The sequence below is a fragment of the Ctenopharyngodon idella genome, chromosome 5 (assembly GCF_019924925.1).
Source record: "Ctenopharyngodon idella isolate HZGC_01 chromosome 5, HZGC01, whole genome shotgun sequence".
Classification (NCBI taxonomy): domain Eukaryota; kingdom Metazoa; phylum Chordata; class Actinopteri; order Cypriniformes; family Xenocyprididae; genus Ctenopharyngodon; species Ctenopharyngodon idella.
This window is the reverse complement of record NC_067224.1, coordinates 3,254,590-3,282,275: the sequence shown is the minus strand read 5'-3', so window position 1 is coordinate 3,282,275 and position 27,686 is coordinate 3,254,590. Positions and strand designations below refer to the sequence as shown.

The 27,686-nt window shown below is 37.2% G+C and overlaps 1 protein-coding gene across 20 annotated transcripts in view; it reads left to right on the top strand.

Moving 5' to 3' along the window:
* Positions 1 to 27,686, top strand: part of ank1a (ankyrin 1, erythrocytic a) — a 144,228-nt gene that overhangs the window by 48,373 nt on the left and 68,169 nt on the right. For 18 of the 20 annotated variants that reach the window (XR_007930476.1, XM_051895822.1, XM_051895826.1 and 15 more), the window contains 10 exons: positions 14,771 to 14,869; positions 20,129 to 20,227; positions 22,547 to 22,645; positions 22,941 to 23,039; positions 23,869 to 24,054; positions 25,779 to 25,877; positions 25,955 to 26,053; positions 26,138 to 26,236; positions 27,041 to 27,238; positions 27,365 to 27,463. Coding sequence is in view for 19 of the 20 variants with exons in the window: in XM_051895822.1 (XP_051751782.1) it covers positions 14,771 to 14,869; positions 20,129 to 20,227; positions 22,547 to 22,645; positions 22,941 to 23,039; positions 23,869 to 24,054; positions 25,779 to 25,877; positions 25,955 to 26,053; positions 26,138 to 26,236; positions 27,041 to 27,238; positions 27,365 to 27,463 (1,176 nt within the window). In the remaining variant the exon portion in view is untranslated. Of the gene's footprint in view, positions 1 to 8,269; positions 8,592 to 14,770; positions 14,870 to 20,128; positions 20,228 to 22,546; positions 22,646 to 22,893; positions 23,040 to 23,868; positions 24,055 to 25,778; positions 25,878 to 25,954; positions 26,054 to 26,137; positions 26,237 to 27,040; positions 27,239 to 27,364; positions 27,464 to 27,686 lie in introns of those variants that run through there. The other 2 variants (XM_051895833.1, XM_051895837.1) reach the window with 2 other exon arrangements.

The window sequence follows — 27,686 nt, the reverse complement described above, 5'->3', positions numbered from 1 at the left end:
GTGATAGACTGTGTTCTGTTCTATACAATTCAATACCTTTTTGCCAAGGTATCAAACAGTGAAGTCCAAGTATTAACTTATGCACCCCACTAAAGTATTAGAAATGTACAAATCACCCAACAAGAGTTTGTTTTTGAAAAAAAGTTAAAGTTGAATTTTAAATTTTAAAAAGGTGGGATTTTAGACATGTACTTTTTAAAAGTGTACACATTCAATACAATTGAGTGCACTTTTTCACAAGGGTCTAAACCAAAAGTCAAAACCCTCACATACCACAGAATTATATGCTTTTGATATTTAAAGAATATTGACTTAATGTTCCCCTCTAGAACAACAAAAATTTCTCATACATTAGAAGATTAGTTTTAATGATAAATGAAAGCAATGGAAATCCGTATTGCATATCTAATGGCAAAATATACAGTTTTAGAATCATTTAAAATTGTTATAAAGTGCACAGATATTATGATGTATAGATAGTCAGGCAGACAGGTAGACAAATTGATGGACGTGCAAGTCGATGGATGGATGGATAGATGGATGGACGGACGGAAGGATGGACGGTTGGACGGACGGATGGACGGATGATGGATGGATGGATGGGTAAATTGATGGACAGACGGAAGGATGGATGGAAGGATGGACAGACGGATGGAAAGACGGATGGATAGATGGATGGATGGAAGGATGGACGGGCGGACGGGCGTATGGATGGATGGACAGATGGATGGATAGATGGATGGATGGATGGATAAGCAGTTGGTAGAACAATACATTTTAAGGGAGGTTCAGGGGAGATTCATCAGGTTTGCCAGGCAGTGTTCATATTGTCACACTAACTTCTAATAAAAAGGAACACGCCTCTTACCTTCAATTTGTTTGATTCAGTTGTTCTGTTCTAGTGATGAACACTGAATGCGTGAACTGACTATATTGTGTGGTCCAGGACTAACGTAAGTATTCCTACATTATCATCTTTGTTTGTCTTGAAACAAGATTGCTATCAGATATTATGGGTAGGGTAAGGTTTGAGGTTAGTGGCTTGAACAACATTATTATCCACCATAATTCTCTCTCATTTTAGAGGTTGGATATGGTTTCAGTTGGGTTAAGGGAAAGGGTTGGGGCTCTAATTGATTGATAGGAATGCTGTGGCAGGGATAAGAAAGGACTTTGATCCAGGGATCCATGTCCTGCTTAAAATACAACATCAAGGGATCCAGATCAAGGAAGTCAGCCATGTCTTGATCAGGAAGACAATGCTGCAGTCTTTAACATCCCAGTATTTCATTCTGGTCTTGATTAGGCCCCATTTGTCTCACAAGGACTGGGTGTTGACTTGCAGCATACTTGGCAGGTGTGGTTGCTGTGCTTGGCTCTCAGCCTTGCTTGCTTCTGAAGAAGCTCTATTATGTTTGTTTGTGTGCTGGTTTCTTTTACTGCTTTTATTCTGCAGAATCTTTCCCAGAGCAATTAATGACATTGTTGCTGTAGCCCAGTGTTTAAGGGTGCGTTCACACTTGGCATGTTTGGTTCGATTAAAACAAACTCTGGTGTGATTGCTCTGTTAATGCGGTACATTTGAACATGTGTGAGCGCTGCCATCCGAACCCTGGTGCGCACCAAACAAGCGGACCGAGACGGCTGAAAAGATGGGTCTCGGTCCGCTTTAAAACGAACTCTGGTGCGGTTCGAATGATATATGAACACAACACGGACCAAAGACATGTAAACGAACCAAAAACAGGACGATGAGACCCTAAAAAGGACAGAATCCTCATGCATATCGTTTTTTTCTCGTCATAGTTTGCCCATCACAGGCATCAGACGCGCGTCTCCACGCAGCAGATCGTTTGTGTGTGTGACGGATGGATTCCCGCCACTGTTTTGACTCCTTTACACATTTTTTAAGCTCTTCACGAGTTTTAATATTAGCCAAAAATACCAATACTGGCCAAAATACCATCATATGCAGGCTATGCACACACAAAGAGCGCATTTACCTCAGCACACAGCATTGTTTTGGATGTTAGGTAAGTTCCATATCAAAATAGGCAATACGTCATAAAAATCCGACCAATCAGGTTGTGAACGTATCCCTATGCCTTTAGGTTCGATATCTTTTGGTTCGGTGATAAAATTGCCAATCTGAACGCTAATCGGACCAGGACTAAATGTTTTTTTTTTCTTTTTTGGTCTGGACCAAATGAACCATGTCAGAGAAACATGTGGTAAAATGTCTTTAAAAGTAAATAAAGGATGAGATGACAGCAGAACTAAGGAGGATGACTGCCTGTAGTAATGCCTTCTTGATTTACCATTTTTAGCCTTGCTTACCTTCAGGCTGAGGTAACCGTACAATACATTCCTCATCTGAAGCCTTTATTCTCTTGCAATTGAAGACCATGTTCAGAATATTTGTCTCATACCCTCTAAAGAGATGGATCAAGATGTCCTCAAAGCACTTGAATGGGGCAAGTGCGCTCTATTTCCAACTTTCTTGTCAGTTCAATCTCTGTCCTTGTTTAAGTGGATGATGCTAAATACATGTGTAAGTGGGGTCTAAAACAATTTGAGCTTGTCCACTTTCGACCACTTCCAGAGGTAGCTGAAAATCGCATTTGACCGAATTGCTTTCATAGTGTAGATGCTCAGGAGGTCGAATGAGTTCGAACAGCCACAAAAGACCGCCTACTCTCTGTCTACTGACCTAATGAGTAATCATTGCTAGATAGACGGAATTTAAACCTTGTCGGTTGAAAACCCAACTTTCGTTTGAAGACAAAAAACATACCAAGCACAATGTTCTCTCACCCTTGCTGATTTCTAACACGCACTCATCGCGTTTGGCTTGGTCTTGCAGCTGTCAAAACAGAAACGAAAGCTGATGCTCTCTCTGTGTTTTTCTGTCATCTCCTTTCACATTCATATGTAAATTGTGTGAGCTTTTGTCCATTAGATCGAAAGATCTGGAAAAAAAACCCCATACATTTACCCGCCCATAGACCCTACCCTCGAAGAAATCAGGACAGAAGTGGATGAAAGTGGACAAAAGAGACGGATTAAAATACCAGGTGTAAACGGGTATGTGTCTCCCCTTTCATCCCCTTTCATCCCCTTTTCATCTACTTGTGATCTGATCGACCAAAACGCATCTTAATACCAGGTGTAAACAGGGCCTTTGTGGCAAACCTTTCATGATTCCAAATCTTGGCTAGCTTCTGCTGTATACTTGTCTTTAAGAAGCAGTGTATGGATATTGGATGCGGAGGTAGAGGTGTAGAAGAGGCCATGTAGGTGTAGAAGAGGCCCAGGTCAAGCTGGAGTAATCATTCCTGAACAGGAATTCCTATCCTGCTCCTGAAAGGCCACTATACTGCAGAGTTTAGTTCCAACCTCAATTACACACAACTTAACCAAGGTAATGAAGGTCTTCAGGATTACTAGAGACTTCAAGGCAGATTTGTTGGGGCAAGTTGAAGCTAAACTCTGCAGGAGTTTGGCCCTCCAGGACCAGGATTGCACGCCCCTGGGTTAAGTGATCGGCAGCTGGTTAGGACCCTCAACTGATGATAACGTGATGGTGGAATACAGGAAACAGTTGTGAAGCATCACACTCTGCCAAAAACTAAGATGCTAGGAAAACATAAAGGTAAGGTTTTCAAGACATTAACTATGAAATATGCTTGCTTTTTGCATCTGTGAAGGCACCAGGCAATTCCAAAGAGGATTAAACCAGGATTAATCAGTTGTTGTATTCTGGATCAAAGCTCTTACTTCATGTTTCACCTAAGCCCTTTTCGCTTCTCTTCCTGGTGTAAGGAGGAACATGGAGGAATCTAGTTATGACCATCCTTAACTAGTGCAATCTGGATACTGAGGATCACAATTTACTGTCTGACTATTAACTCCTTACCAGGACCTACCAGGAGCATGTTGACATAGTGGCTCATGACTTGCTATGCTGTAGCTTCATATGTTAGACCTTTGTGATCAACACAAGCATGCAATTCAGAAAATGACCTCAGGAAAAGAAGTGTTTCGAACATGTACAAATACAATTAAAACTTTCAAAGTTGTTTTAGGTTTGCGGACAGCAAGGTGCTTAGCACTACTGGAGGGACGACTTTGTGAGATAAGGAATGGAAGTTAGTCAAACTGAACATGTTGGTATGGACTAGATGTAGGAGGGTGCTTGTCCATTGACTGTCTTGTAAACCAGGACAATTGTTATGAATTTCACCTTAGCTGGAATAGAGAATCAGAGAAAGGATGGTGTGATGACAAAGTACTAAGGTTCAGTATCAGCTAAGCAACAGGGTTCTGGATGATCAGCAGAGGTTACACTGAGAAACTGGACAGGACTTGGACTATGATCTGAGCAAAAGGTCTGACTCTGCAGAAAGAATGTATTGACTACACACTGTCAGAAAAACTTGCATTTTCAAATTATACCTTTAAAGGTACAACAGCTTGTAAATGGGGCAGTACCTTTAAAAGCACAACTTTGTACTTTATCTACCCCTAAAATGTGCATATTATTACCTATTGTATTTTATTAGTAGTACCTATTAGTAACTATTAGTACAGTAGTAATATGTACCATTAAGGTACTACTACAAACCTTTTAGGAGTGAATAAGGTGAATAAGATGTCCTTTTGAAGGTACTGCCCCAGATGAACTGTTGTACCCCTAAAGGTACATTATTTTCTGAGAGTGTGGATAGTATGTGGGATGCATATGACAGACCGTTGTCCAGTGTGGTGCCAAGGTTTTTGGCTTTATGTGTGGGGAAATGACTGTGTTGTCTATGACGAGGTCTTGGCAAGGATGCTTCTTGGCTGGGATGTAGAGCAGTGTGGTTTTCAGTAAATTCCACTTCAGATGATGGGACATTTATCCATGCACAAATACTTCCAGACATTTCCAGGTGATAGCTTTACTAAGCAATTTGGTAAGTACTAATCTTTGTGGAACACAAATGGGTAGTTGGTGTGGAGATCAAGCATATCTGTTTTATGATATCTGATTATTTCTGTTCTAAGACTGTAATGTCTACTTCATTGAGAGTAAAGAGGAGGATTTGGTGGTTCACAATATTGAATACTGCAGATAGATTTATAGAATGCATGACTGATGACAGGTTGGCTGTTTTGGCTGTGTTTATTGAGTACTTTATTCAGCGTGATTAGTGCAAGCTTTACGGAATCCTCTGAAATAAGGTTAAAATTAATTAGTTCTTGCATATGGATAGAGAGGATGGAGGTGACATTTCAGTGGCCTACAAAAGCTACCTTCATACATTCAGATTTCCAAGAAATTTAGAACAGCCTTTCAAGAATCGGGATATTGGAATATGCTACAGCCCTCTATAAAGCGAATTATAATGTGATTGATTGCTGTCATTTCTAGAGTATTGCTTCCATGTTCAAGTCAAGAGTAATTGTATATGTAATGCATGTATTTTATTAAATGTTCAAGAGTGCACGTGTTGATGAGAGAAAAAAAAGAAATAGAACTTTTTGATCACATTATTGCCCAAGACTATGTAACAGTTTCTCATTGATGTGTTTATAATTTATGCATGCTAAGACATACAACATAAAGCAGTTAGATTAAAGACTGTATTGTTTCCACATGAATATGTAAGGTGTTAGCATTGCAATCAACTACCCTACAGGAACTATGGAAAAGTATGGAAACATTACTTTCCCCGGTGTTCTTCTGTGGTGCTTCTGGGTGCTTTTAGATTAAATGGATAAAAAAAATAAAAAAAAAATAAAAAAATAATGTCTACAGTTCTAAATATTTCTTACCATTAAACATGTTTTTGTGTTTATATTGAGCTTTTTTCAGAAGTATTACAATATCCAATGGCCAAGGTCTAGAATTTCTTTAAATAATACATTAAATTTAATTCGTTTTTTCACTAAACCTTATTGTATGCCCCCAGAACACTTGAAATATACGGCATGTGACGCATGGGATCATTCTGTGATTCATTTGCATCTCTTTTAAAAAAGGTTGATGCTGGTCGCTATTCACTGCCATTATATGGACTAGCACAAACTGGACTTTTTTTCATCAGTTCTCCTTTTTGTGGTCTATAAAAGAAAGAAGGGCATGCGGCATTAGAACAACACCAGGGTGAGTAAATGATGACTTAATTTTCATTTTAGGGTGAACTATCCCTTTAATTACAGTGACAACATACACGTGATCAGGCATAACATTATGAGCACTGACAAGTGAAGTGAATAACACTGATTATCTCTTCATCAGGGCACCTGTTAGTGGGTGGGATATATCAGGCAGCAAGTGAACATTTTGTCCTCAAAGTTGATGTGTTAGAAGCAGGAAAAATGGGCAAGCATAAGGATTTGAGCGAGTTTGACAAGAGCCAATTATAATGGCTAGACGACTGGGTCAGAGCATCTCCAGAACTGCAGCTCTTGTGGGGTGTTCCCGGTCTGCAGTGGTCAGTATCTATCAAAAGTGGTCCAAGGAAGGAACAGTGGTGAACCGGCGACAGGGTCATGGGCGGCCAAGGCTCATTGATGCACACTGGGGAGCGAAGGCTGGCCCGTGTGGTCCGATCCAAAAGACAAGCTACTGTAGCTCAAATTGCTCAAGAAGTTAATGCCGGTTCTGATAGAAAGGTGTCAGAATACACAGTGCATCGCTTACCTGGAGAACACATGGCACCAGGATGCACTATGGGAAGAAGGCAAGCCGGCAGAGGCAGTGTGATGCTTTTGGCAATGTTCTACTGGGAAACCTTGGGTCCTGCCGTCTATGTGGATGTTACTTTGACACGTACCACCTACCTAAGCGTTGTTGCAGACCATGTACACCCTTTCATGGAAACGGTATTCCCTGGTGGCTGTGGCCTCTTTCAGCAGGATAATGCGTCCTGCCACAAAGCAAAAATGGTACAGGAATGGTTTGAGGAGCACAACAACGAGTTTGAGGTGTTGACTTGGTCTCCAGCTTCCCCAGATCTCAATCCAATCGAGCATCTGTGGGATGTGCTGAACAAACAAGTCCGATCCATGAAGGCTCCACCTCACAACTTACAGGACTTAAAGGATCTGCTGCTAACATCTTGGTGCCAGATACCACAGCACACCTTCAGGGGTCTAGTGGAGTCCATGCCTCGACGGGTCAGGGCTGTTTTGGCAGAAAAGGGGGACCAACACAATATTAGGAAGGTGGTCATAATGTTATGCCTGACTGGTGTACTCTCAAACATAAGTAGTGCCGTTATAAGATTGGCCCTTAAATTGTGGTATTGATAGTTTAAAGTTGCAACTTATGCAAAATTTAGTCCATTGTCAGTAGCATTGCGATGTATAAAGCACTGCTCACACCGAAGTCATTTTCAAACCAAGCAGCTTTCTGTTAGTCAGCGCAGCAAATCACGTGGCCAACTTGAACCCATTGAGAAATCTGCTCAAGGAAATCTTTCGCCCAAAATTCCTGATCGTGTGGATTCCTATTGAAATGACTGGGTTTTGAACTCTGTTGTGGTCACATTAGCGAAATGTCATGGATGCAAAAAAAGGTCCATTGTCTATTGTCGATAGTGTAGAGATGTATGAAACAAAGCTCACACAGAAGTCACTTTTAAACCAAGCAGAAATGACTGGATTTTGTCCATGAAAGTTCACCGAGCAGCTGTAAATGTGACCGCACCTTTATTTCTTGAAAGAATCAAAGACGAGTACTCTTGATTCTTGAGTCAACTCAAAGGGCCTTGTGATTCATTGCCATTGTAATAAATCCCCTAGAAAGGGAATCACCATGGCAATCCCAATTCCTCAATGCCAGGATGTTCGTTATAAAACTCCCCCATTTTAATTGATAACCTGAGTTCTAGATGTACTTTCTCTTCTTCCACTTCTGCAACACATTTATTTGGGTGCATACCATTGGCATAGATGTGCTTTTCCCAGCATGGGCCTAGGAGAGAGAGGACGGAGGGGCCTTTTCAGCCTGGGAGTGACAGATCTTTTATTGAAAGAGACCGGGCCCCCCTCATACACACACACACACACCATGCCCTCCCCATCCGTGTCTGGGCCATTGTCACCAGGCTTGGTACTCCTGAAGTACCCCCCACCCCACCCCTCCAAGGGTCTTTGTCACTGTAAGTCCTTCTGCAGACTGAAACAGTGCCAAAGCTCACATACACACACACATAATGTGTCCTTTTCCCTAAGGCTCATTCAGAAAGGCCCTTTGCTTGTCAGAATGCATCGAGCAGGTCTGCGCAGATCGAGAACGCTCTACGGAATGGACAAATGGGGAGAGAGACTTATGCCATTATCTAGTTTTGGCTAGAAGTGTGTGTGTGTCGATATTGACAGCATTCCTCTGGAGATAAACCCTCTGGCCTCAAAGCCCCCAGCCCCACCCATCCCCTCACAAGTGTGTGTGTGTGTGTGTGTGTGTGTGTGCGTGCATGGGGAAAGGGGCAGTGCCCGGACCCCTACACCCAGATAGTGTAACAGGAAAGCAGTGAGGCAAAGACGTAGAGAGGAGACAGAGAGAAAAAAAGGGGATGCCAACGAACGCCATAATTTGTGGAGTAAGTACAACTTTCCTAAAACTTCCTTCATGTTTTTTCTAGATGTATCAAAGATTCTCGATTGTCGGAAGCTTGCTCATGTTTTCAACTTACTTTTCTCCAAAATACTTCACTGTTATCCATGGGGGCATGTCGCTTTTGAACCCCAACCCAAATTATTATATGCAGTCATATTTTTTCTTTTTACAAATTATTTTACATTGCAGAGAGAGAGAGAGGGGGGAATCTGCATTGTTGCGAAATGTTCTATTTAAATGTTCTAAGTAAGTTAAAAAGATGCTCGTAACATAAAAATTTAACTACTTGTAAGTGTAGTATGATGGAATTAACCTGATTACATTAGATTACACCAATAAAAGCATTTATAAGTCCTGAAGATAGCAATTTTTCATTCTTTACATAATGTGCAAGGGATAATTATTTACTTGATGTGCATAATGGGACTAAAAAGTAATACTAAGGATAAAAATATTCACTTTTATACACGAGAGAAAAAAGTTAAAAGGTGTTAACTTTTTGAATAGTGAATTTAAGATGCTTTTTGTTTGCTGTGGCACGAACAGAAACACCTTTGCACTTGGTTTATAAATTGCTGTTTTCTGCTGATCAAGGTGTTTTTGAAAGAGGAAATCAAAGTCTTACCTTCATCTTCACAACAAAAACTCACATTAGATTAGTTCTTTTTTGCAAATTTAGCTTGTCCCCAAAACCCTGGACACTTGAATAACATGTAAAATGACTTTCTTTTTTTAAAATATCAAACTAAGTGGCGTCTGCAAACAAATTCTTTTAACCAAATCACGTCAAGGTGATTTAGTTGGATGAATGAAGTCAGTTCTCCTCAAGTTCACACAGGTGTCCTACTGTAGCAGAGGAACCACAGGTGTGTTTCATCACACGAGACATGTTGCGCTCGTGTTTGACAACAACAAAGTGCCCACTTGCCTAATTTGAAAGTCTACTTTTTTTTAAAGAAAAAAAAAAGCTTTACAACAATTTTATTTTGTGAAATGTTTTCTTATTGTTTTTTAAAACAAATGCTACTTGGTTTGATATTTTGTTGTCTAATGCAATGTAATTCACAGACTTTTAGATGTAGCTTAAATATGCAAATACTGTTGGGGCCAGTGAATATTCTTAACATGGTAACACTTTATTTGTGTCCGTGTTACATGTACTTACTGTAGTAATAACAGTAAATTATGCATTATTACATGCAACTAGCCCTAAACCAAACCCTTATTCCTAACTCTAACCCTACAGTAAGTACATTAATATTGTCAGTCCTTAAAATGTAATTACACTGTAATAACATCACCTTAAAATAAAGTGACCCTTAACACTTTTAGGGGCCATTTACACAACACCATTTTTAACTAAATGCTGCAAACTTTTTATGCATTTTGACAACAGCGTTTTGGAGGCCTGAAAACGCAAATATTTGAAAACTGTACCATTATCGTCTCAGTGTAAACTACAAAAACGGGAATTTGTGAAAACGGTGACGTCATGCGCATGCGTGTTACGTGTTCAGTCTATAGGCACGTAGTGTTTCTATACAAACTGACATCGCCAACTACTGGCCTGACAGCAGAATACAGCGTTTTTAGTCGTGAACGGAGATTGTTTTGACAACGTTGTCGTCTGTATGCAAAAAAAAACCTTTCCATTTTTAGTACACCGTCGCTGTGTTAAGCCCTGGGTATACTTCTTTTTTTTTTTACGCGTACGCCAGTGCACGCATACAATCGAACGCACAGCCTTGGAAAGTATACTTTTCATTTGACTCGTACGCGTACACAGGCATTCGACACATGCGCAGTTTTGAGCAATCTCTCGCCACGAGTTACAACCCATGTAAACATCTCTGTAGTTTTTCATGTTAGAGTTGTACAAATGAGGGTACTTTCTAACCTCTTCACACAATCTCTCATCTATGTAGGCCTCCATTGTCGCTGTAGCTTGCATGCGTTCTGGTCTGCTATGTTTTGCAGTTTTTCTTCGACTACCTTGTGAATCGACGCCCACAGGGCAAACTAATTACTGCAAAAAAAAAAAAAAAAATTAAATGTGCGACCTGCACGTACAAGATCCAAGACCCACTCTTCTGATGACAAAATTTGCGTCATGCGCACTGTACGCTGACCCTCACGTACGTTTAAACAGTGAACTATACTTTGGGCTTAAACGTACCCTTAATGTGTCCTTGTTACACTGCAATTACACAAAGATATATTAATTAACAACATGTACTGTGCTTTAGTGTTAGTTGCTTAAAATAATTATGCAAAATTAACGGTTACAGTATTACTATAGGAAATACATGCAACATTTGTAACAAGGACACAAAAAAAAAGTGTTACTAAAATGTGACGACGCTTATAAAGGTGTGACAACCATCCAGCCCACTATAGTTTAAAATTTATTTGTACTTTGTTTCAGCAAATGATAATTCAGGGTTTCATTATTCATTTAACATTCAGTTGCAAACATCACTGCAAGCAGATTTTCTCTGTGGATAAAACATTTACAGTAGTTATCTGTTCACTTGATCTTCTAAGCAGAAATGGTCAGTGAAACAAGCCTTGTTTAATCATGCACACATAAAAAAAAAATAGTTATTATGCATTCTGCAGATTTCTCAGTCAGTATGAGAGTATTTCTAGAAGAATTTTACAGGAACTACACTGAAAGACTGGAATGCTCATGATAGTTTAGCTCTCCACAGCAATGCATGTAGTCCAAACCAACATCACACACATTTGTTCATTTATGATCCTGGATAATGCATCCAGTTTATTATCTGAACTTCCGGTGTGGAGAAGGAAGAAGCGAGGGAAGGCAGCACTTTTAAAACAGGCATTTAAAACAACTGCAGTTGGCAGAAAGAGTTTATGCCCTCAGTCATGCAGGATTTAAGTATACATTACTGAGCGGGATTTTATGGAGCCTCATTCATGGGAAACGTGCATCACCACCTGCTCTCGCTGTTGTTTGCTCTGCAAGCAGAGTTATTTTGATGGATTGGATCCTCTCTGTGTGTTTCCCCTTCATCTATGTGTGTGTTTCTCAGCAGAGGTGAATTTAAAGACTCGTTCCTCCACTCGCTCCGTCTCTCTCTCAGATGCGGTCATAAACATACACACTGCAGTGTTGCGTCTCAGTGATGATGTCATCCGGTCTGCTGCAGTACTCTTGCTCTTAGAGAGAGGGGAAAGCTGGGGGTGGGTGGGAACATCTTGTTTTCATAATATTATTATAGGTTTTATTAGCTATTTTAACATCATATGCTTTTTGCAAGATTATTACAGCATTTCATTGAAAGCTTTATCATTTACAGTGAAGAATCAACAGGACTGCATTACGAACGTCAGTTTTTGTTTGTAAAATAATGCTTTCATAACAGTACTTGTTAGGATGTATTTTCCAAGAAAACCTCTCAATTGTGGCAGCCTGGCTATTGAATCATGTAATATTAATAACTTGTCTATGAGGTGGTTTAGTTAGGTGGTTTATGCTTTATTTTACTGAAGCAATTTCATTTTGAACTGGAAGGGTCAAAACATCGTCTTTTGCTGTGTTTGGTTTGTTGTCTTGGAGGTGTGGAGAATTTGACAACCCAGATGCAGAGAATTAGGTGTGGTCTACGTGATCGCCTCCACTGCCTTATCATCTGCAAACACATTTTACACATGTACTGAGGAAAGACCCAGAAATGGTTACTTAATAGCAGTTTCACAAATGCATTAATACATTACTGAAATAACTAATACAAAATATAACCAAAAAAATCTGGACTGGAAGACTACAACTTCAGAATTTGAACAGAAAACCAACCAACTTATATATGAACTTATGACTCTGATCAAATAAATAAGTTATTTTAGCTCTATTTTTAAATATATATAGGTCATTTTTAAAGTATACTAATTCAAACTAAGATTAATTATGTTATTTTCTTTGAGAGATAGGAATATAGGACTATTTTAATGGATGGCACGTGGTGTTAGGAAAGACATCTAAAATCATAGTATGTACTATAGTAACTATTATGTCTCATGTTTTTAAGAGCAAAACCACATCAAATTGGACAGATAGTGAAACTAAAGCGCTGCTTCTCATCCATGTGGATGACCGGTGTTTTGGTGCTGATGTGCGAAGGGTATCTTACTGGTAAAAAGAAGGAACGCCGTTGCTTGTGTGAACAGCACATTTGTGTATTTACCAGAAAAGTCGTTCTGGTAATTTTACAGTAATTACTGTGTGAAAGTGGCTTAAATTAATTTGGGGTTGGTAAGATGTTTACCAATGTTTTTGAAGAAGTCTCTTATGTTCACCAAGGCTGCATTTATTTGATTAAAAATACAGTAAAAACAGTAATATTGTGAAATATTGTTGCAATTTAAAATAACTGTTTTTTTTTATTTATTTTAATCGAACTGTTTTCAGCATCATTACTCTGGTCTTCAGTGTCACGTGATCCTTCAGAAATCATTCTAATATGCTGATGTGCTGCTCAAGAAACATTTCTGATGATTACCAAAGCTGAAAACAGTTGTGCTGCTTCATATTTTATTGTAAACCGTGATACATTTCTTTTCAGGATTATTTGATGCATAGAAAGAACAGCATTTATTTGAAATGGAAATCTTTATAAATTTCTATCAAATATACATATATATAATCTTACTGACCCCAAACTTTTGAATGGTAGTGAGTAGGTATGTGAATTCTTACAGAGCCAGAGAGATGGGGTGGAGAAAAATGGTGCTCCTAATTCTTGGGAGGTCACCGAGTCATCCCTATGCCAACTCACGCTTTGTTGTTCTGCGTGTGTGCCGTGTCTCCATGTTCTTGTCAAGGATGTTTGATCAGTGTGAAGCAGTCCTGCTGCTAGGGAAGGTACACACTCTCACACATTCCCACTGTCATCGCCACAGCAACTACAGAACTGATACAATCTACTTCAACTGGTTCAAAAGAACATCTCAGTTTCAAGGACGTGTTGATTTGTGTAAATCTCTTCATATGCACATGAGACATGAAAGCGTATCCACGTGCGCGGTTAAAATCTGAGTGTGTTGGTTGGGAATTTTGTAAATGTGTATCTATATTGGCTTTCTAGGAATCTTTCAATCTTTGGCTGCAAATGCAAAAGCTTCTTTCTGCACCGAGTGTGTTTCAGAAGAAATGGTATGGTTCATTTGCTACTCATTGAAGCATCCTTGTTTTTGGTCAGCTAAACTCCTACATATATTTTCTTTTACATATATTTTAAGTTATGTGAACAATCAAATGAATATGAGTTTCCCAATATTATACAGCTTATTTATTTGTATATTTATTTATTTACATTTATTTATTTATTTTAATTAATTACATAATTTTATTTAATTCTCACACACCAGCTGCAGTTCCTCGTGAGAATGTGATTTTACCTGTTGCTGTGATTAAGTATAACAAAGAAGTTTGTTTCCATGCACTACTGAAACTCATTTAACTTTTTCCAATCTTTTTCTCTCTCTTTCCGCTGCTCTGATCGAATTCTCTCGAATTCTTACTCTTTCTTTTGCAGTATTATGTAGCTCAATTGCACTGATCAGTGTAGATTATAGAATGAAACACAGTTTCTTGGTTATATGTTCAATATTTAAAGATCCCATGAAATCAGAGTTTAGTGACCATCTAAATGCTGGTGTACTTCTTAAAGTTGACAAAATAAACTTTTAGCAGATACACATTTGTCTTTCTCTTCCAGGAAGAAAATACCTAAAATATGACCATCTTGGAAGAAAATTGTAAATTAATTTCATGGGAGCTTTACACTTTGGTGTGTGTACAGTAAATATGTAATTGTGTAAATATTTAATGTTGAAAAATGTGTCCTTTATTTTTGTTCCTTATTTTTCTGGTGTTGCCCCATTTTGTTGTTGTTGCTGTCTTTAAAAGTCAGTCTTTAAAAAAATTATACTACTATTAATCAAATTTCTTGTCACAATTGTTATTAAACACTCATGTGAGATTATATGATTTTATGTCTATGATTTTTAAGTCTATGAAAATACAGAATGGCTGGACTATAAAGCCTTTCGTTTTTATGTTGTAATTATGTCAAAAAATTTCTAACTCTTATTTTTTAAATTCTGTCCTCCTGTATTACTCCCTATATTTTTTCTCAGGACGCTACCACCAGTTTCCTCCGTGCAGCTCGCTCAGGTAATCTGGAAAAGGCTCTAGACCACATCAAGAATGGTGTCGACATCAACACAGCCAATCAGGTAAGACTCACTCAACTCAGCCAATCATGTCATGTATGGTTTTTCAAAAGAGGAATACATTTGTCTGATTGACAGTTATCGTTATAGTCCATTGGGCTTCTGAAGCTTAGCTATATGAGTCACAGCCAGGCTTCAATAGGAGGTGAAATGTCCGCTTGCTGATGTGAATCATCTTACAGATAAATTAATGAAAAGTGAAAAATCCAGCATAACCAAGCATGAATTCCATGTTGGTCCAGGCTGGTTTATGCTTGTTGAGAGTGCTGGTCTAGCTGCTGGACCAGTAGGGTTGCAAAGGGGCAGAAACTATCCCGAAACTTTTCATGGGAAGTTAAGCTGGGGAATTTTGAAAATATTGTGTTATATTTGTATCTTACGATCATTTCTCCAATATGTGTATGTGTGACTCAGAGAACGAACGTACGTACAAAAAAAAATTGCATACCCCTCTCTTCCATATGTGAATTCCAGTTTATTCCCATTAATTTCCATGGAAAGTTTCCAACTTTGAAAATTCCTGGAATTTTGCAACCCTATGGACCAGTCATGCTGTTCTCAAGCAAAACTGAGCTAGTGCACCTGGTCCCAGCATGCAAAAAACATGCTTTATGCTGATGACCAGCAATGCACACAGTTGCATAAGTGCTCATATGACAGAGCCACCCTGCTCACATGTGGCAACGGTCCTTACACTTTTAAAAATAAAGGTTCTAAAAGGGAGGTTCTTAAAAGAACCATTTTTTCTTAGTGTGTGGAATGGAAAGGTTCTATGGATGTTAAAGGTTCTTCATGGAACCATCAATGGCAAGAAAGAACCTTTATTTTAAAGAGTGAGAGCTGCTGAGCAGAAGAACCGTACCTATAATGGGAAGGGAATCTATATTTTTCTGGACTTCCATTTAGAGATGGCAAAGCGTAGGGCAGAGAGCAACTTTGGGATAAGCCAGAGATTGGAATGCCTTTTCCAGCCAAATTAACAGTGAATTTCAACAGCACAGAAACTGTATTCACAGTTGATGGCAGCAATGCTATAGTTGGGTGGTGGAGATCAGGAGAGTATGGTTTAATGTTTGGTTCAGGTTTAAGGACTGTTCTTCTTTAATGAACATATTCAGTTCATCTGAAGTTGCTTGCTGTGCCGTCTAAGGACAGGTGTATATGGTGTGAGTTTGGACACTTGCATAGATTATGAGTCTTTTTACCTGATTTTTGTGCTGAAGCAGTTGGTGCATGATATGATGGTGGCAATTGCATAAGCTTTTGCACTAAACATGGAGTCAGAAGAGGAGATGGTAGGTTTTATTGTTGGGGCCATATAGCTTTGGATAGAAAAAGAAAGAAAATAAAAGAAAATAGCGATGTCTGGTTTGTGAACAAGCTGATTCTTTTCAATGAACCTGTTAAATCAGTTCGCAAATCGCACTGAATGATTCATTCGTGAATTGTACCAATTCGATTGCAGCTATTCTTGAGTCAGCAACTCACTGATTCAGTGATTCAGTCAGAGTGACTCAAAATGTGCCAAGACTTGCGAGATCCTCTGAGCTTGAGTATGCATGAGACTGATGCCCTGAAAAGTAAGATACTAATGCTGAATTTTAGTATTGATTTTTGTAAATTAATATCATACTTCATGACTGTCCATTATTTGTGAACTAAATATACTGTAAAAGGGCAAGCTGTTTAAACCCATGAAATGCTTGAATGTGGACATGTCCAAGTTTCTCCCAATGTAAAACAAATAATTTGAAATTGCATTATGTACACCCTGTCTTAACAGGTATCCAACTGGATAGATTTACTTACCCACTTTACCTTAGTGGACCTCTGGGAGAAAAAAAAATATTGTAAATTTTCTCTTTCCATGCCTGAATCCACTTTTTAATTGCACTGCATGTCTATTGTGCACAAATGTAATTGTGTGTATGTCCAGTAGTTGCATTCATGTCCACTTCTTTTCCCTTTAGCCTGTTTTTTACACTGACATTTCCTGCTGTGGTGTGGGTCTGCACACATCAGGAACGGCAGCAGTAACTGAGATGATAATTCCCTTTGATTAATGACTGCATGTGTTGTGAGTGATGACTTCAGCGCTTTACTCCATTTAGTCCTCATACTGTAGCAAACGTGTGAGCAGAGCTCTCTGGAGGGCTTCTGTGACCCTGAATACATGCACCGCTGAGCTCTTTGAAAAAACTCCATAAGCTGCAAGACACTTGAGCTAGGATACATGAAGACTATACTGCAAAATAATATGTTCTTAGTATTATTGTCTTGCCTTCCATTAAAATATACTTAAAGCAAGATATACTTACTTGACAAACAAAATTGTGTAAGATAATAAGTTATTTTCAGTAAATATATCTTGAATTAAATGACCTTATAAGTAATATGTTTTGCTTTCTTGTCTTTAGCGTAAATTTAATGCAGTTTACAAGAAAATAATTTGTCAATGGGGTAAGAAAAACAGATATTTTGATATATATATATTATATGTTCTCTGTCTTAATATATTATCCAATAAACAAAAAATACATTTATCTTTTTATACACTAATTAAGAAAATATTTTTGTTAGGGGATTTGTGTTGTGTATGGAAACAGAATAGGATTACTAGAGTTTAGACACTGCCTTTTTTTTTTAGAAATAGTATGCCATGCAGTGTACAACACACTCTATTTTACTATTATTTGCATGTTATTATAGTTTAATATAAATTAATATTTTGTAGGGATGCACAGATACCACTTTTTCCAGAACGAGTCTGATACCGATAACCCACTTTCATTTTTGCTACTCACCGATACCGAGTACCAATTCTGATGCTACATCAAAAACTACTAACCTAACTAATATTTAAAACATTATTAAAGACAAGGAAACAGTCAGTAATAAAATAAAAACAAATAATCAAATTACAAGAAAAAAGGTACAAATGAAATAAACAGCTCTTTTCAGGTTTCTCAGGTAGCTCCAACAGTAGTTTTCAGGTAGCTACATAAACTGAACAAAGTATTGAAATGACACTGCATAGTCTTCACTGTATAAATTAAATATAGATTAATCCTTATTAAAGTTATAAAAGTTATTCAGTCAAGAGCAATATGCGATTTCTTTGTTTTTAATGTTAACCAAATACCAGCTGCAGGAATACTATTGAGCTGCTGTGACTTTAAGACCTAATGCACTGATCCAATACTGTTTACATTCACTTAAGACATATCAGACCATGTTTATGAGAATACTCACCAAGACGAGCTTTTTGACATAATTTTGTATGAATTTGATATTTAATCTCAAGAAGACGTGAAAGAGAACTCAATTCAGTATTTGCACGCTGTCTGAGAGGCGACTTTTTATGCGAGTACCAAATTGAGTTCTCTTTCTTGTGCTTCAATATTTAAATTGGCAAGGCTTAAAAACATCAAATGTCCTGAGCGTTGTTCACGCTGGCCCGGAGCCATCGGGTCCTTATTGTCGAACCCTGTCCAGTGCAGCGGCACAATAATCACATGACTTGTTAGGCCTATACATAAATCACTTAACAGTTCATGTCTTTACTTACATATACGATTTAGTTTTAATCCAAATGACGCATGTGAGCTGAGTGAGCAATCATGAGCAGAAGTGCTCTCTTTCTCTTTACCATCAGTTAACGTTAGTAATATGTTCCTCGTTTACTTTCTTTGCTATTGGCATATCTGACCAAACTACAAACTTTCCAGCAATGTCTGTGAAAAGAGATGCGATCGACAAGCTCGGGTGTCTGTGCCGCTGCAAGCTCATTCCACTCCAGGTGTTTAACTTATCAACTCATGCACAGCAGCTATATAGGCGTGAATATTTAATTTGTTTGATATTCTATTAATTAGATACATTTACTTGATAGACATCCTTCTCTGATATCTCCATTATGGTTTCGTTGCTTGGACACAAACACTGTACATACGCTGTGGTATCGTTTTTCATATCGGGGTACTTTTACTCAAGTAACATCCCTAAAATTTTGAATTAGCTTTTGTTTTCATATTTTCAGTTTTCTTTTTAATTTTTAGTTTGATTTTTAGAATTTCTTGTTTTTGAATTAGTTTTTTTAATAGCCTTTTACTATTTAGGTTTAAATTATTTTTTATTTCAGTTTTAGTTTTAGTTCAGTTCTAGTTTTTAATTTACTTCCAGTTAGCAATTTTAGTGCTTCAACTTCTAATTTTTGTTTAGCTTGTTTTTCATCTAATATTCATATTTTATTTTACCACCTTTTTTGCATTCTCCTTCGTAAAAAGTCTTTAAATGCTCTTCCTCCTTCCACAGCAGTTAATTGGGATTATCTGCAGTCCATTTTCCAGTCATTTTATCATTGTCTGTTTTCAGAGAAGGACTCGCATTACTTCTCATTAGCAATTTTAATGCTTCTACTTGAACTTATTTCAGTTAGTTCTAATTTTCATTTATTTTAAGTTTTTCATCTAATATTCATATTTTTATTTTATTTTATTTCAGCTTTATGTACAGACAGAGGCTGTTCTGTTTGTGTTCACATTATGTTGATTCACATTACAGAGACCCAGCCAGTGAAATGATGCATGCTGTAAATGTCTTTTGTTAACATTTACTGATTGAAGCAAACACAGTTTCCAATGACGTCAGGGAATTTATATGATTGGCTTATAGTTATAAGGTGCACGTGATCCATGTGATCCACTTTTTCCATTGAGAGACCCAGAGTTTGACACCTTCACCTCTATAAGAACAAGCTTTGTGCATCCTTGAAATGGCATAATTTAATTTTGCAACATTTGTTGTGTGATATTCTTCAGATGCAGCTTTGTGATTTTTTTTTTTCATCCATCCATTCTCCATCCATTCAAGTTTCTTCATTCCTTCTTTGAGTCACATTGAGATGGGGTGAGTGGTCTCTACACTCAGAGGGGATAATATCAGCAATGTGAGAAAGGTCCAACCTCACATGTCCTGTGAGGCTGAAGGAAGGCTGTGTGAGGTTAGACCTATCCCACATGGCCCGTATTCTTCCCAGCAGAGAGACCACCGGCCTGCCATCCACCTAAATCACCACCACTATCATCATCATCATCATCATCATCATCATCGGTTGATGTTTTTTGACAGTGCTGTGTGTGTTTTGTGAGAGTGGGAGTAAACTACAATGTTCAAACCCCCCATTTCAGTCTCTTTGGGACTGTGCAATATGAAGAAATTGAATAAGAGTGAGTTTGCTCTGCTGTCTCTTTTCCTTCACAGAATGGACTCAATGGGCTGCACTTGGCCTCGAAAGAAGGCCATGTTAAAATGGTGCTGGAACTACTGCACCATGGTATTGTACTTGAGACGACCACAAAGGTAAGAGTTAGAGCTAAAAAAAAAGGCCGCAAAAAGTATTTGGATGTTAAAAAAAGTATAGGCTTAAATATCACTGCATTAGATGCTAGAGTTTTTGGCAGAATTAACTTCACTTTTCTGAATTATTTCGCATTTAATTTTAACTAACTGATCTAGTTATCTAATTAGGAGCCAGATTTACTAAACAGGGCAAATTAGCGTGAGAGCGCAATCCCATAAAAGCGCTGATGGGAGTGGGAAGTTCTGCGCATGATTTGCTGACAATGCGCACATTAAAGAACACAGACGCAGCCGGATCATTTCCATAATGACCAACACAATCTATCAAAAGCGGCGCAAATTAGCGTATGGTTTAAGACATTCTTTTTTTGGGTGTTAAATAATGGTGCAAACACCAGTAATTTGACAAGCGTAAACCTTAGTAAATCACCTTGCACGGTTCATTTAAATACTCTCCTCCCATAAATTTTGCGTCTGAAACGGAAACTCCTACAAATGCATATGCAGTAAGTTCAGCTGCAAAAATAACCATGTCCACGCCTTTTCAGCGCTAATTTCTCACTGTGTGTCTTTAGTAAATCCTGACAGTAGTTTTTTTAACGCCAAAAGAGGGTTTGCGTTGGTGCAAGCTGTTAGTAAATCTGGCCCTAAATCTCTTATCTAATACAATGATATCCATACATTTTAAGTGTGGCTTAAGTGTTCAAATACTTTTTTGTGGGCACATTCATGAAGCAATTAAAAACTTAACACAAAAACTTGATTAGGCACATCACATGTACCTTAAAACACTTTAGCATATTTTTAAAAAGAGTACTTATTATTAAAATAATATTAAATGCAATTAGCTGAACTTCAGAGTGCTTCTTTATCCACTTAAGTAGGACTATTAGGACTTAAGTAGGATGTAATTGGAATTCAGTTATTTTTTTTATTGTCTTTGAAATATTGTACTGCCGAATGTAAAGCATTAAACTAAAATAAACTTTGTCATATCTATTGAAAATTGTTTGTAATGTATTTAAATATATTTGTACTTACACATTTGTGATGAATTGCAATTTAGTACATTTAAAAATATATATATATAATATTGAATAACACATTATCTACAATTATAATCAAGTTCTTTACATGTGCTTTAGTATGTTAGTAATCCAATTACAATAAGTGTACTTCTTTAAAGCACCACAAAAGATGATTAAAACAGAATGATTTTAAACTTTTAATTTGACATTATTACAAAGTGTGTGTTAAGGAGCGTAGTCATGAAAGTGTATTCTCTTTAAGTACACTTAAGTGATAATTAGGGGTGTAACAGTACATTTATTTGTCCCGAACCGTATGGTACGAATGCCACAGTTCGGTTCAGACAATCAGACGATAAATACAGTCAGTCACAGGCGATCCACATTCCAATCCAGAAGGGGGCGTGCACAGTAATGCAACGCTGTTTGCTAACTGCCACAGGAAAAAGCACAGAAGAAGAACAGACGATCTAACATGTAATCTCTCAACCAGTGTTTCAACCACGGAAAAACGTGAATAAAACAGCTTGAAAAAAATATCTCACGTAGCATTACATTTACCTCAGGGAAGTCATTTAGTGTCCACAGCATGTTAGTTCACTAGAGAAATGAACTCAATATATGCGCTATATTAGCTTATACATTCATTATATTTACTTTACCTCTTATTAATGTCTTAATTATTTAATAGGTTTAAATAAATTTGTCATGAAAACAAGTTATGACAGTAACTGTGTAAATGATTATATTTCAAAAATGAATTGGAGTAATAATTTTATTAGATTAATTAGATTTATGCAAAACCTGCCTTATGTGCAATTTATTTGAGTGTTGATTATTATTATTTCTAAAAATAAATAGCAACTGAATTTAATAGTTTGTGCTCTGTTGTTAATTGTAACCTTTAATATTATAGTAATGTGCAAAAAAGGGCTCCCTGTATATAGTTTACAGCATTAGTTGAGATGAATATGTTCATTATAATTGAATTTATTTAAAGAGAGAGACATAATTTGTTCAATAAACCACTGTTTAAAAAAAAAGAAGCAATTTTATGTTTAGTTTTCTCCCCCCTGCTGTACCGAACCCGTACCAAACCGTGACTTCAATACCGAGGTACAATACGTACCAAACCGTCATCTTTGTGTACCGTTACATCCCTAGTGATAATGCATTAATATTATATTACCACTGTATTATATTAAACTGTACAAGTACAGTTTTGAATGCATAATGTATGATTTGAAAAAAAAATTGTCTAATGTCATTAAATAAGATATTTCTCTTGTAGAAAGGAAATACTGCTCTTCATATAGCTGCATTAGCTGGACAGGAACAGGTGGTCACGGAGCTGGTGAACTATGGAGCCAATGTCAATGCTCAGTCTCAGGTGAGCAACAGAAGGGATTTCTTTTAAAATGGGTTTGAGACATTGATATGTTGGATTATCTGCCAGTATTCACCTAACATCGACCTAAATCATAATGTATAAAGGGGTTTATGTGTGTTCTTCTCCCCAGTTGGATGTTTTATAGTTCATTTGAACAGTTGAGTGATTTTGAATTTATGTAGTAATGCTGTCCGAACTAAAATCTGTCTGCCTCTATTGTCATCTGTGTATTTGTGTGCTTGTGTTAGTTTGGGTATTGTATCTGCATATGGGTGTTTATGTCTGTCTGCAACAGAAGGGCTTCACTCCACTCTACATGGCTGCACAAGAGAATCACCTCGAGGTTGTGAAGTTTCTCCTGGATAATGGAGCCAATCAGACCATTCCAACTGAGGTAATGCTGCCCTCGTGAAAAAGACTTTTCCAAAAAGAGTACTTATTGTGCAAATCGTATACTTGAAAAAATATACTCAAGTGTGAACTGAATGTAATGTTTTTTGCATGTTAATTCAAAAATTTAACTGTGATTCGCACTCAGAATTCAGCGTTTTGTTGTTGTTGTTGTTGTTGTTTTATTTTACACAAGTGGAAAAGTACAAAAAAAAAAAAAAAACGTAGGTAATTAAAAAAGTAATTAAAAAGATTAATCACTTCAGAATTCAAATTTCCTGATAATTTTACTGATTGTCCTCCAAGATGTTCATGTCTTTCTTTCTTCAGTCAAAAAGAAATTAAGGTTTTTGAGAAAAACATTCCAGGATTTTTCTCCATATAGTGGACTTCACTGGGGTTCAACGGGTTGAAGGTCCAAATGTCAGTTTCAGTGCAGCTTCAAAGAGCTCTACACGATCACAGATGAGGAATAAGGGTCTTATCTAAAGAAACAATTGGTCATTTTCTAAAAAAAAAATAAAAATGTATACACTTTTTAACCACAAATGCTCGTCTTGCACTGCTCTGCGATGCACCACGCATTACGTAATCACGTTGGAAAGGTCACACGTGACGATTGGTGGATTGACGTTGGCGGACTACAAGTGCACATTCAGTATAATTAAGTGCACTTAATCTTGGATGGGATCACACTTTACTGCACCAAAGCAAACTTAGCATGTTAAGGCAACAGGGAATCCACATTTCATATTTAACCTGCTCTTTTCACACATGGTATTTAAAGAAATATGAATGTTGATGTAATGTCTGTATGTTTGTCTGTTTGTCAGGATGGCTTTACCCCTCTTGCTGTGGCTCTTCAGCAGGGCCATGAGAATGTGGTGGCCCTGCTCATCAACCACGGTACTAAGGGCAAGGTCCGCCTTCCCGCACTGCATATCGCTGCCCGAAACGATGACACCCGCACTGCCGCTGTGCTTTTACAGAATGACCCCAATCCTGATGTCTTAAGCAAGGTTTGTGTAAGCTGATGAAAAAACTTTGTCTAGTATAAATGGAACATTATGCAAAGTTCTGCCTCTATTATCTGATTAAATGAGCCAGGTTTGAAGCCATTAAAATGTAATGTTTTTGGACACTTAATTACAATGAAATTATATTAGTTTTATGTATTAAGTACTAGAGCTGTGCGATTAATCGAAATAAAATCACGATGCGAGTAGAAAGCACGAAAGCATGATTTTTCCACCGCCCCCTCAGTGTGCGATCTGAATGCAACACGCCTAAATCTAGCGCGAGAACAAAAAAGAGAGAATTGTTTAAGTTAATAAACTCAAAGTTTAAGTTATTTTATTTTGTTCTCATACATTTTTATTGTTCTTAACTTGAAATATTTGAGTACACTAATTTATACATTTAACTTAAAATTATCAGGTTATCTAAACGTAAATATTTTGCTAGCTATAACAAACTAATTCAGAAAATGCCAACTTGCTAATTTGCTAAAATGTTAACAATAGCATGGTATAGCACTTACAGCAACTTAAAACATGTAATTTACCTGCCTTCAAACCAAGCCGCATGCGCCACTTGTCACCATGATGGTAACTCTCCAAAAACCCACATTAACAGAAACTCTTCTAAATTAGCATAACAAAACATTAATCACTACTAAATCTCCCTTACCATTTAACCTTGCACAAAAAACATTTTATAACACTTCATTTTAGCATTCACTCCCCCTTTCCAGTGCCATGGGTAAGGCATGCTGGGAAATATAAATCCCAGCCCAGTTTCAATTAAACTTAAGTTAGTCTAAATTAAAAGAAATTAGTTCATACAACTCAAAACAATGAAACTGTTCAGTTTATTTGAAATATGTCAGTGCTGTGAACTCGAAAGAAAAAGAAAGTTCTACATACTCATAACAGTTAATTTAACTGAACTTATTTGTTTAATTTAAGTTTGTCCTACTCAAACCAATTAAGTATTTTGAGTGTTAGGGTTTACAGTGCACTTATCTAATAAAACATATCATATATTAAAGCGTCTTTGGTGTTTCCATGGTTTCTACAAAATAAAACTGGAAATCGAGGATAACGCGGATATGATGTCATTGATAGGCGACGCACGGACACAGTCCGTGTCCTGGTTAAAATGACTAATCTGTCTGGATTTAAACATTCTTGGAAACATTTGGGATAATCTAAGTACACAAGTCAACAAAATATATAACATTGTTCTAGTGGCTTTTGGATGTTTTAATACAAAAATCTTACATATTGTGCCTTTAAATAGATTAAAATGGATTTAAGGAAATAAAGAAATGAGAACAGTATTTTTTTTAAAGAAATTAATACTTTTATACAGCAGGAATGCATTAAATTGGTCAAAAGTGATAGTGGAGACTTTTCGAACTTTCATCAAAGAGTCCTAAAAAAACATGTATTAGTTTCCACAAAAATATTAAGCAGCACAACTGTCTTCAACATTGATAATAAGAAATGTTTTAAACTTAAAATCGTAATAATATATCACAGTATTACTATTTTTACTGTAATTTTATCAAATAAATGCAGCTTTGGTGAGCAGAAGAGACTTTTCAAAAACATTCAAAAATCTTAAAGACCCCAAACTTTTGAACGATAATCTACTGAAGCAATCACAAGAACAACTGTATTTTACATGTATAAGGCAAAGTGCGCTGGTTACTAACTCAGTTTCCCATGATCCTCTGCAGACAGGCTTCACACCCCTCCATATCGCAGCACACTATGAAAACCTGAATGTTGCCCAGCTGCTTTTAAACCGAGGAGCTGATGTGAACTTCACACCCAAGGTCTGTCTTTCAGAAATTTCTGCACTGATCCTCAGTCTGTTTACAGCTGCATGTAAACTAGCGTGTCTATCTTTCAGAATGGGATCACACCTCTGCATATTGCATCCAGGAGAGGAAATGTTATCATGGTCAGACTTCTGCTAGACCGAGGAGCAAAGATTGACGCTAAGACAAAAGTATGTTATAAAGTTATAATTCTAAACATTAACAACACTAGAGAATTTGTATTCATGTTTGTTGTTCTTCCCTTTTCATCGCAGGATGAGTTGACTCCTCTTCACTGTGCTGCCAGGAATGGCCATGTGAGAATAATCGAGATCCTTCTGGACCAAGGAGCCCCAATACAGGCCAAGACCAAAGTAGGCATACACCCAAACACTTGGTGTTTACATATAGCCACAAACAAATTTGACATTGAGACCTTCAAATTTTGTGGTGTAGTCACAAGGTGTTCTGAAGTTACAACAAAAGAGAAAATCTGAGACATCACCAATGTGATCGTTTATGAATCTCTGTGATTTGGTTCACCTCTTGATCAATTACATCAACAAAGGTCAAGCTATTGTTCTTGAATGGCAATTATGTAAGAATTTCTTGCCATTTTTAGGTATTATTACATTTTATTTACTGCGTTTGCAGCTTTGCATCCAAACAATGTGTCAAGAGAAAATAGAAAAATTGAAACAGTTGCATGTCTTGACTGAAAATTTGCATTTTAAAAAATCCATTTATTTGGTTAACACAGTTTTAACATATACAAATAGACTTCACGTGATGCATATTTGTCAGTCATAAATGAAACGGGTAAGATTTCTGCACTTAAAAAAAAAAATATTTTATTATTACCTATTTGCATCCACTTCATTGTATTTAAATAATCTTCTTTTTTTAAAATGCATTTGTTAGAATCAGCATAAATCTGTTCATTGTGAAAACAATTAAATTTATTCAGTTAAAAAGTATAAACATGGTTAAAATACGAATTTTAAAATTGGATTTGTTGATGATAAATATATAAACCTGGTTATTGTGTATTTAAACACATTTAGTTTCTTAGTACTATTACAGAAAATTAAAAGTTTAAAAAAAACTGCTTGATTGCACTAAATTTGAAAGAAAATGCAGTTGGCAGCTCTAAATGTCCCCATATGTTCACTGCACAGAATGGCCTGTCGCCAATACATATGGCAGCCCAGGGCGATCATTTGGACTGTATCAGACAGCTATTACAGTACAATGCAGAGATTGATGACATCACTCTAGACCACCTGACACCACTGCATGTGGCAGCACACTGTGGACATCATCGCGTGGCCAAGGTGCTCCTGGACAAAGGAGCCAAACCAAACACCCGTGCTCTGGTTAGTACACTTTTAAAAGACAGTGCAATTAGTGCGCATAATAACATTTACCCTGTTATTCTGAAACATCCTTAAACTGTTCACAGAATTGCACTTATATATAAATATTTGTCCACTCATGCTTAGAATGGCTTCACGCCACTCCATATTGCCTGTAAGAAGAACCATGTGCGTGTAATGGACCTACTATTAAAGCATTCGGCGTCCCTGGAGGCTGTAACAGAGGTGAGCAACAGGATCATTTCACACTGTAATATAAATAACGTTTATTAAGCAAAATTATTTTAGTGTATTTATAGGTTTTAACTGAGTTCTAGTAGTCATTGTATTTGTTTGGTGTGTTGGGAGACTGTAAACAATAAAAAGGAATACGCATTTTAAGTAGCGTTTACGTTTTGAATAGAGCACGGTCTACTATAGCAATTTCATGCAGCCATAATTTCAGGCC